Below are 10,839 nucleotides of genomic sequence, written 5' to 3' on the forward strand. Positions count from 1 at the left end.
CAGACATCTTTAAAACAATCATTCCATCCACTAACCAAACACTTACAGGCAGTTTAGAATCACTTTTATTAACCTAAACCCACTACCATGTCTTTGTTCAAAACTCATCGAAGAGCAAACAACAGAACGGATATTGTATTGTTGCAGTTCCTCACTGTGACCAGTAGATGGCAGTGTATACACGGCCTAAGGCTCGGCTATAACAGAGACGCTCACCGGTCCCGAAAGAAATAGTAATTTCAATATATTTTTAGAGAAATTCTGTTGTTCTGTTAAAAAGAGAATAATATGAATGTGTGGTAGTCTATTACAACAAGTTAGTGTAAGCACTAACCACTTGCTCGATAGGTGGCAGTCATTCGATTCAAAGATCGGTTAAAAGTAGAAGAAGAAAATAGCGGAAGAAGATGTCTAGTTTCGCTTCCGACTGACCTATTTAGCTTATCATACTAGCTGCAGTTTTGTGCCCAACAGTGAAATTGGAGTGGATGTGGAATTCGCGTTCTTGGTCACTAAGCGGTACAGAGCAAATGAGCATTAGTAGCTTAAAGCGTGACGGAGTAGACTAGCTGCTGTTAGCCTCGTTCCTTTAGCTGTGCGATTAAAATGAGGCGTCAGATGTTAGCTGCGCCGTAAATTCACCTGGCCTCTTTACAGAAGCTAGCTAGTTGATTAACGATTGCTGGCTAATTAAAGCTATATTTTTAGTTTTGTTAGCTTAGATAGGTTCACTCTCTTAACACCTTTGGATGTTCAGTGTGGTAAGTACAGTTTATTATGAGCTAGCTCAGTGTAATTTCAGTTTAATAGTCCGATATGTCAGCAGCTGTCATATTACAGTAGACGTCAGTCAGGGGTGTCATTTGAGGTGCCTCATGTGACTGAAAGTGTTTATGTTGTCTAATCAATGGCTGTCAGTAACTCCTCAGGGCTTTATGTAAAAAGGGCTAGTCTGAATCAGTTTGCTGTTTGGGGAAAAAATGGTCATTTAATCCTAATGTTTTGTCCTGATAGATGTTCAAAATCAATCATTACAATAAACAAAGTGGATGTGGCTGAGAAAATGATGTGATTTTAGTACAGGTTTAGAGGTTTGGTGACAGTTGTAATTTGGCCCTTTTTAAAAAAAAAAAAAAAAAAAAAGAAATCTAAACACCCACACGGTGTATTAATGTCATAGTAACACAAAGATCAGCTGAAACTCTTTTTAAATTCCCCACCGTGATTAATGATTAAGGTTATTATAGTTCACTAAAACTAGATATGAGGAAAGGAATATTTTAGTTAAGTAGATTTAAAAAAAAAAAAAAAAAAGATTAAAAAACAAACGAACAAAAAACACTACTTTCACCCACACTGCTTTGAAAAAAACAATGTGTTTTTATTCTAATATTTTTATTTTCTTAAATGTTGCATCTGGCATTTACTCTAAATACAATATTACTTAAAAAGATGTCAAACAGAGACTAATACAATTTTTTCGAAGATTAAAACTAAATGAAAAGTAATTTGAAAATATAAAACTATAATAACCCTGTTAAGTTAATAGGTCTATCTATTTTACTTATGCTCACACCCTCATGAGCACTTACTCCATTTCCCAGTGCACTTTGTTCTGACTTGAATTTTTTTTTATATTCGTCATTATATGTGGCTTCTATAGACACAGATAATCATAACATCAGCTACAGAGCAGAAAGAAGAAAGAAAGCAGAAAGTAGCTCAGATACAAAGCTATTCTCCTAAAGTCTAAGAGCTATTATGTTACTCTCAGTTAAGAAGCAGCTGAAATAGGATAATTATCAGCAGTGGCATAAATAATATAAGACTCTTGTGTATTTCAGTCAGAAAGTGACCCTTCAACCCCATGTCTGCTGAGGCTTCAGTCGGCAGTCATGCTGCCGACTCTGCCCAGTCCGCTGTTTCCCAGCCTGCCTGCCTTCACACAGATGAGCACAGGAACCAGGGTCTGCTGGGGAGCAAGTACATCAAGTTAAATGTTGGTGGCTCATTGCATTATACAACCATCCAGACATTAAGCAAGGAAGACAGCCTGCTGCGGAGCATGTGCAATGGAGAAACTGATGTTACCATAGACTCAGAAGGTGGGTGGATGTATCTCTTTGGTGAGCACTAAGATTTTGAAGACTGTGTTGTTGATATCAGGAGTTTTAACATGATGTTGAGAGTTTGAGGCAAGGTTTTATGCAGTTATACTTAGGGATGTGAATAGATAAGATTTTCACGATTACGATTCAGTTTTCGATTCTGTTTAACAGTTTGATTCTTTATCGATTCTCTTATTGATTCTTATTTTTTAAAAAAAAAGGAGAACACTAAGGTCGATTAGCTTAGAACTTTGTTTCATAACTTCTTTTTGAAGAAGATAGAAATTTAGGAGTAACATGGCCTTACAAACCCAACAGTGAGATCTTAAGAGATCCACAGCCTACAGCTCTTCAATGGGGTGTCACAGGTTCCCCAGAAAAAAATGTAAATGTAAAATAATAAAATAAATATTCTTCTGTAGCAATAACAAAGTATACCATAAATTATTCTGTAGCAATTACACAAGAATATCCAGTAATGTCCAGATTGCGCTAACATAATATGCACTGTTAGTTGATCATTTACCTGCTGCATTAACGGGAGAGGACGTGCAAACGTTACCGCTGCTGCTGGGTTGAGATTCACGAGTCCGGAGCGGAATTAAAAACACGACATTCATTTAAGGTTATCGTGTGTTTTGTGAGAAAATGCTTTTGCATATTCATAGTGTTTCCTCCCTTAAATGAAATCTCTACTTTGCAAGTATTGCATGTTGCCCTGTTGTCATCCGTTCCAGTAAAGTATAACCAAACTTTTGAGCCGCTTAGGCGCCACGTTTCCTGCCAGGTAAATGAAGCTCCGCAACGTGGTGACGTCATTCGGGGCGACTGGAATCGATAAGGGAATCGTTTGCAAAAATGCCAACAAGAACCGGGTTTCGATACCCATCCCTAGTTATACTTATTTCCAGAATTTAATGATAACTCTCAGTTACTGTGTATTCTCTAAGCAGAATCTAAAACGGAAGTTGTGTCAAACGGCTGTTGCAGTATCCTGTCACCAAGACTTGCACTGTATAGAAGGTGTAGGGTTTATTTTACGTGAGGAGACCTAAAAAAAATGGGCTTGAACAGAAAGTCTTACACTTTGGAAGTCATTCAGTTTTGCACCAATTCAGCCAAAATCCTTACAATACTGATGGGTTAACCTCATATCCATCACTTATTGGTAAATACAGCTGTCAGGTTTTATTTTCTTTAAGTTGTTTACACTTCTGCAGCGTTCACATGTTGTCGTTCTTTTCATCTTGTAAGCATTTATAACAACCAAAACAAAATAATGAATAAATGAACGATCACTCACATCATGTGCAAATTTGCAAAATTCCAAAAAAGGCCATTTATTACTGAGATAGTCTTTTGTATATGTCTATACTCTCTTTCTATATCTATCCATCTATCTTTCCATCTACGAGGTTGTCCACAATTCACAAGAATGGCTGCTTCTACAGTTTTGATCACCTAGTGCAGAGGTTGGCAACTTTCAACATCAGAACAGGAATTTTTGCCCCTCCCACAGAATACTGGGAGAAAAAGCGCGCGCATGGGTGCAACAAATATGTACAAATCATTGCTTGTACATCATATTGTACATCATATTGTACGCATTTGCAACGCATTTGTCTTAATTAACTCCAGTAGTCATTTAATATAAACCCAACACTGAATTCTGAATATTTGTTTTGTTTTGTTTTATTTTTAAAACATTTTTGTATGTGTCAGAGTCCCAAGAGTATGCCTTATTAACCATACTACTGTTTTAAAAGTCCCACCAAAATAACGTTGACTCTGAAAGCAAAGCTGGTAAATATTGAATTATGTTGTATCCTCTTTGTTAGCTGTTATGCTAACACATTAAAGGGACCTCTTGACTACCTCAGTAAATATAATATAAGCATAATAACCTGAATTAAAATTCCTGAAATTACTCTCCGTTTTGCTCCAGGGTGGGTAGTTTTGGATAGATCTGGTCGACATTTTGAGCTGGTTCTGAACTTCCTTCGAGATGGCTCAGTACCACTTCCGGAGGACCACAGAGAACTAGATGAAGTTCTAAAAGAGGCCCAGTACTACCGGGTCCAGGGACTCGTCCAACACTGCCTCGGTGTCATGCAGGTAAACACGTGGATATCTTTTTTGTGGACTTTAATAAAATGAAACATGTACAAATTTTGACGTTTTCTTTACTTCCAGAAACAAAAGGATGTCTTTGAAAGTGTATGCCGCATACCCATGATCACCTCAGCCAAAGAAGAACAGAGGATGATTGCTACATGTAGAAAGGTAAATTTAATTCAAGCTTCATCAATTGGCCCCTAAGCTGGATGCATATGTAATGACTGTCTAGCTGTTTGTGAATGCAATTTGGAGATGCTGAGTGCTGGCAGATAGTTATGTAGTATTTAATGTTTTGGAATCAGTCATTTTCTTAAACATTTCTTAAATGCCTAATATTAGTGACTGATGCTGTTACTGTTACCCAGGACAGGGCTCTAGACTAACTGTTTGCCATGGGCGCACGGTTAGGTTAGGCGCACTCAAATTTTTCAACTGCATCACTTAACACCGCAGTTTTACATGTGCACTTTTTTGGGGGGGAAATTGCAGTCCATACAGACAATATTCATTTGTAAATGATTAACTCACAATCTTGTGCTTAAAGTGTTTTGGCAATATTGTAGAAAATGTTAAACTTAATCATCACATCGGCCTCCTCTGACGACCTGTTTGCTGCTGCCTGCTGCTGAAAGGCAGTGAGGAGAGGGAACATTTGGGCAGTGCATTTATTGCAGCACATAATGTGTTTTCTGGATACACTGTGCTTTTTCAACGTTCAAAGATTGATGGCTCTGTGTCAGAGCACTGGCTGTGAATTTCAGACTGATCAAGCCTTAACTTAACAAAAAAGTTATCAATAGTTCTTTTCAACTTTTCTTATTACCCACAGCTACATCCACTTCTGTCGGGTTTAGGCTACTCACTAGGGCTGGGTATCATCCCTGATTTCTGTAATCCATTCGATTCCGGTTCTCAAAGTCCTGATTTGATTCAATTTTGCCTCAGACGTCAGAAATATTATAATTCTGATCATTTATCAGTACTGATAGATGTGAGACTTCATCAGAATTGTGAACATCACAGCTGAAGCCTTTGTGTCAAAGTAACTGAGAATAAAACACAGAAAAACATGAAGGAGATTTTTCTGGCCTGGCTTTTTATAGCAGATAACCTTCAAAATATTCTGCAATTTTGCATAATTTTAAAAAGTTTCTTCAGTATTGAACAGCAGCTTTCTTGTCCGAGGTCATTTAAGTAAAAAAAAAAAAAAAAGAAAAGAAAAAGACAGTGGCCGCTGTTTCAAAAAAAAAAAAAAAAATGGTAGACTGGTGGGTAATAAGCCAATGAATAATGCAGAAAACAGAGATTTGAGACGGGAAACTGTTCTTGAAGTACACAGAGAGAGAGAGCTGTGCATGAAGTGTGTAAAGCAAAACAGCAAAAGTCAGAGGGAATTCATGACGACATTTATCAAATGTGAAGCGTAGTTTGCTGTTTCTTTTGCTGCTGGCTCAGTGAATTTTGGTTGGAGGGAGACAAAACCTGCAGCTCAGAATCAGCGCAAAAAGACGTAAACACAGAGCGGACCCGACGCATCAGAATCGCTGAGCTCTGACAGCGTGTCCGTCTACGTGCGGGTGAGAAAGAGAAAACTGATTCTGATGCGTCGGGTCCGCTCTGTGTTTACGTCTTTGTGTGGAATCCGTGTACCTGCTTTCATCTACTGTTTGGTGGTTGTTGAAATAGTTTTGTGAGCTTTAATCTGAGAATCTGGCATTTCTGGCAAAACACAGTTATATTTAAAAGTCGATTCAGGATTTAATGAATCAATATCGCTTTATTCAAGCTACTCACCTCCCTCTTCCAACTGCACTTTCAACTGGACCACGGCCAATCAGAGAGGTTCCGCCCCTTACTATCTCTGATTCTGGATTGGTTTAGTCCAATAGGGGCATAATGTGTGTCTGTTGATGACCACACGGAGAGTCGTACTGGTGCGACCAAAGATTTTTTTTTTTTAGTTGCACCATTGAAAAATGTGGTTGCATTTGTGACCAAATTAGTCGCACTCTAGAGCCCTGCCAGGAGATGGAAAAAGATGCACAAGAGAAAAATATTGATCAAAAAAACAAAACACAACAGTAATTATATTCAAGCTTAAAATGCTTGTAAGTATAAGTTGTAAGCACTGTGCTACATTAAACCTACAGGAGCTGCACGCCCCTGGAAACCCATGCTATGAAGCTCCAGACACAGGTTGGCACAGTTTTTGTGCTGATGTTAATCCCAGAGGAGGTTTTGAGCTCTCCAGTTTTTACTCACTATACACCTTAGCATTCGGCAACCTCCGCTCTGAAACTTTATGTGGTCTAACACTTCATGGCTGAGCTGCTGTGGTTTCTAAATGCTTCCACTTTTCAACAATACAACAGACTGTTGATTGTGGATTATCTAGGAGAGAAAATATTTCAGAAGAAAATCAAGAGGTGGGGCCCAGTATAGTATTGTATTACTTTGGTGAATAAGAAAAAAAGCTGAGATTGTTACAGGCTCCAGCAGACACTGCTGGTACTTGAAAAAAGAGCTTTTATTTTTCTCAACTAAAGAAGGTAGCAGGGCTTTATCTGAAGCACTCTTATATTACAGACGGACCTGTTTTTCTTAAAACATCTGTGTAAAGAGTGTGGTTCCCATTTCACAAATTACAGCATTACCTTGTCAATAGAAACTCAGCATTTCCTTTGTGAGTTTCAAAATAAAAGCCCTTAAGCTTTTCTGTGTCCAGAAACTTTCACAATACGTTTGTAGGAAATTGATCGTGTAGCACTAGATCAGGGGTCGGCAACCTGCAGCTCCGGAGCCGCATGCGGCTCTTTAGTCCTTATAGTGCGGCTCCGGGTGGTTTGGGGAAATAAATTTGAAGTGTATTCTATTTATGTTAGTTTTTTTTTTTTTTAACTTGTAGTTCTAAATTGGAAGATTATTGTGACATTGAAATATAAAAATAAAATAAAATTTTATTATTTTTTTCATTGCTCAAAATAAGCGTCACACTCGCGGAAGCCGGTATACCCGCAGAAACGCCGTGCATTTATCGAGACTTTCAACCCCAGGTAGGCCAGTTATCGATCTTCAGATCCACATTGTCAGCAGCTATTCTCCACCGTGAACTATGTTAAAAACAAACACCGCTCACGCCTCACAGATGGCAGCTTACAGTCCTGCGTAAAGCTGAAAGTACAGCCCCGATTTGCATACGCTTTGTGCAGAGGTTCAGGAGCAGAAGTCCCATTGTAAACATATCACGGCAGACCCGACGATGTTTGCATGAACACGCTTTTCAGCATCTCTTTATTGACCACTTTTCGCAAAACGGTTGCTGTACGCACACAGCCGGCTGTAGCTTTTCACAGCCCGACATATACCAACAACAGCATAGATAACACAGACGTTAAGGCGGCGAGGCGTGATTGCGGGTGCCACTCAGGTGCATCCGCCTCCCCTGCAGCAGTGCTGCAGACCACACCCGGCCACACACATTAACCTGGTAAAATACATATTTAGGCAGTATTTTTCATTTTTCAGCAGCATAGTGCTTTTTTTCCAATTATTTTTTTTAAAAGTCAGGTCAAGGCTCCAAAAGCCCAAAGGTGATATAAGGGGGGCGGCTCACAACAGTTTTTGTTTGCTACATGGATCATTTTAGTTCAGCTGGGTGTCTTTCCTTTTGTTATATTTCTTTAAGAGTTCAAAATGTGTTAATTACATAAATAAAATGTAATTTTCTCTGTAGCACTTCATGGATTTCATAAGCAATACACCTTAGTTGTTCACACAAAGCATAAAGGTAAAAACAATATATACAGTGTTATCTTCATTTTAGATGTTGCTGACCCCTGCACTAGATGCTTGCACTTATATTTTTGTTGTTATTGTGTTGTTCACCAGCAGTGTGTTTTCTACTGAAATGACCCCTTTGGTTTAAGGCTCCTCACTTACTGTTAACTAGAAAGAGACAGTTTAAGTGTTTGTCTCGTTTTAGGTTGTATTAAACGTACCCTCTTATTAATATAATATTGCTCTTTCTTGCTCTTTTAGCCAGTAGTAAAGTTGCAGAACAACAGAGGAAACAACAAATACTCATACACCAGGTAAGATCTTTGGATTTTTAAAATGATAATGAAGCCACAAAGTTCATAGACGCTTACTTTTTCTTGCTCTGCTGTGTCCAGCAACTCTGACGATAACCTGCTGAAGAACATTGAACTGTTCGACAAACTCGTGCTGCGATTTAATGGCCGCGTCCTGTTTGTCAAAGACGTGCTGGGGGATGAGATCTGCTGCTGGTCTTTTTATGGCGAAGGCCGCAAGATTGCTGAAGTGTGCTGCACTTCCATTGTCTATGCTACAGAGAAGAAGCAGACCAAAGTAAGCATTGTTTAATAAATATTAAAGCATTTGATCAACATTTTTGAGAAATACACTTACTTGCTGTCTGGTAATGATGGCAGCCTTTTAATTAACCTACAGTAAATCCAAAGAAGAGAAAACCCTCCCACTGGAGTCAGTTATTGAGCTTTCTACGTTAAGAGGCAGGAAGCATGTGGTTGGATGACAGTGATATGCAATTATGTTTTTTAAACTTATTCCTGTACCAACACCTTATATTGGGCTTATGCCCTGAACATATGCTTATTACAAATAAGCACATTTTCAGGTTGCTGTACAGAGCAAATAAATATTCAGTGACCTTTCCCAAACACCTGTGCTTCTAGGTTGAGTTTCCCGAAGCCCGAATATTTGAAGAAACCCTCAATATCCTCATCTATGAGAACAACAGAGGATCTGGACCAGGAGGCTTGCACCTTTTAGATTCAAGAGGCTCCGGTTCATCGCTGGGAGCTGGTCAGTCAGAGGAAGAGGGTGCCGTGGGAGGGGATAGACGAGTACGACGGATCCACGTACGGAGACACATAATGCATGATGAAAGAGGCCACGGTCAGCAAACTGTGTATAAGGACTAAAAATGTCAAAACAAAGCAGGAGAAAGGGACTTAAACTTTGTTGGGATTTTTTTTGTTTGTTTGTTTTTTGAATGTTAAGGGAATGAAAAACACGTCTTCGATGACAGCAATAGTTTGGTACGTAATTTCATTAAATGTCCTCAGACTTTTCAGAAATGTTGGCTGATGACTGATTTGTAAATTTAGGTCTGAGTGTGCGTGGAAAGGAAAATGCATTTGTTTACATGAAAACAACGTGTGTACAGTCTTTCGATGGGAAATACTGGTACTGATACTGGCGTAGACATTACTTTTCAGAGGTTAATGAACCTCCTGCAAGCTACTGAATAGTCCTCAAAACCCAATGTCCTCCCATCTTTATCTTAGAGCAGACAACCTAATGTCCATGTGGGTTTTAATGACATGCACAGGCAGCCTTTTCTGTGTGTGACTTGTAGGAAACACTGTGTCAGTTTATGCAGGCTGTGAAACTTTATTCCCCTTTCTCCTCTGGAGTGAGATGCTGCCGAACATTGATGGACAGAGGACGGTGAAGTTGAGCCTAGATATTGCAACACTGGAATAAGACACAGTAGCCTTTTTTTTTTTTTTTTTGGTGTGGGGGGGAGGCTTGTAGATGATGAGAAGCTCAGTTTTCTTTATTTATGTTATTACAGCTGTTGCTTCAAGATGTTTTTTTATTAATTTATGAACCTAATTTATTATTTGGTATTTAACTTTTGTATTGAGTCTTTGTGTTCACTCGTGCTCAAACGAGTTTTAATTTCAGAAAAGGTACGTTGCACTCTCTCTGCACTCAAAATTTGAATTTACTCCTGTAAATGAATAAATTGTAAGCTTACATTTCAGTTTAAGTTTTCAAGAGGAACCGAAACCATTTCTTGGATTTTGCATTTTGTTCTGAGCCATAAGACTTTCACTTCTTCTGTCTTAAACTAAACTACAGAATTTTGGGTTTTTTTTTGTTTCTTTTATGTTGTTTTTCTTTGGCCATATAGTGATGACAAAAGTGGTGTGTGTACTGGGTTGTATTTTTTGTTCTCTCAGGGAGAGGATTGTCTTTCTAATCTTCACTAGTGTGTAACCCTAATCACTCTGAATACTGGAAAATCTGAATGAGAGCAATATGTAACTCAGATCTTTTATAAAATAATCTTGAAATATGCACTAATGTAATTTCCGTCCAATAGTTGTCATGGAAATATTTCAATAAATGACTGAAATCTAGTTTGGGCTGTTTTTTGGGTTTTTTGCCCCTTTTATTTCTAAGATACTTTACAAAACAGACTTTCTTATAACATGTTCTTTCTGTAATATTACATAAAAACTACCATGCTGACTTTAATTAAATATATGTGCAAAAGCCAAACATATTAGTTTCAGAGTGAATCTCTTTCTCTCATTTGGGCAATGGCCTCATTGGGTGGGTGATCATCATCTTCTTTGGGCTGCTCACTTCCAGTGTTACAATGTCCCCTCTTTAGGTCCTCCTTTACTACATCTGTGGAACATCTCTAAGGTTTTCTATTTCTAGTTTTAAAAACACCAGTACAGTCTGACTGGTCATTACTGTATTGAAAACAATGCAGAAACAGCTCCAGTTAACTCTCATATAAAGAGAAAAAAATGAAAAAGGGGGGGGAAATCTT

At 38.4% G+C, this 10,839-nt stretch overlaps 1 protein-coding gene across 2 annotated transcripts; it reads left to right on the forward strand.

Annotated features, from left to right (window-relative positions):
- Nucleotides 1-407: 407 nt before the first annotated feature.
- On the forward strand, nt 408-10,417 carry kctd13 (potassium channel tetramerization domain containing 13). Of its 2 annotated transcripts, XM_026165319.2 has the most exons (7): nt 408-761; nt 1,845-2,105; nt 4,054-4,223; nt 4,302-4,391; nt 8,265-8,317; nt 8,399-8,594; nt 8,942-10,417. In XM_026165319.2, exons 2-7 carry the CDS (start codon nt 1,868-1,870, stop codon nt 9,188-9,190), a joined length of 996 nt encoding a protein of 331 aa, XP_026021104.1. In that variant the 5' UTR covers nt 408-761; nt 1,845-1,867; the 3' UTR covers nt 9,191-10,417. The 2 variants fall into 2 exon arrangements, with proteins under 2 accessions (XP_026021104.1, XP_080156502.1); XM_080300376.1 differs by having other exon boundaries at nt 427-2,105.
- Nucleotides 10,418-10,839: the final 422 nt, after the last annotated feature.

This window comes from Astatotilapia calliptera, chromosome 4 (assembly GCF_964374335.1).
Source record: "Astatotilapia calliptera chromosome 4, fAstCal68.1, whole genome shotgun sequence".
Lineage (NCBI taxonomy): Eukaryota > Metazoa > Chordata > Actinopteri > Cichliformes > Cichlidae > Astatotilapia > Astatotilapia calliptera.

Bases quoted from the DNA above. Each gene is read 5' to 3' on its own strand.
- kctd13 (XM_026165319.2), top strand. From the start codon at position 1,868: ATGTCTGCTGAGGCTTCAGTCGGCAGTCATGCTGCCGACTCTGCCCAG. The intron at 4,392-8,264 runs GTAAATTTAATT...TTGCTCTTTTAG, and splicing joins TGATTGCTACATGTAGAAAG to CCAGTAGTAAAGTTGCAGAA. The intron at 8,318-8,398 runs GTAAGATCTTTG...TGCTGTGTCCAG, and splicing joins AACAAATACTCATACACCAG to CAACTCTGACGATAACCTGC.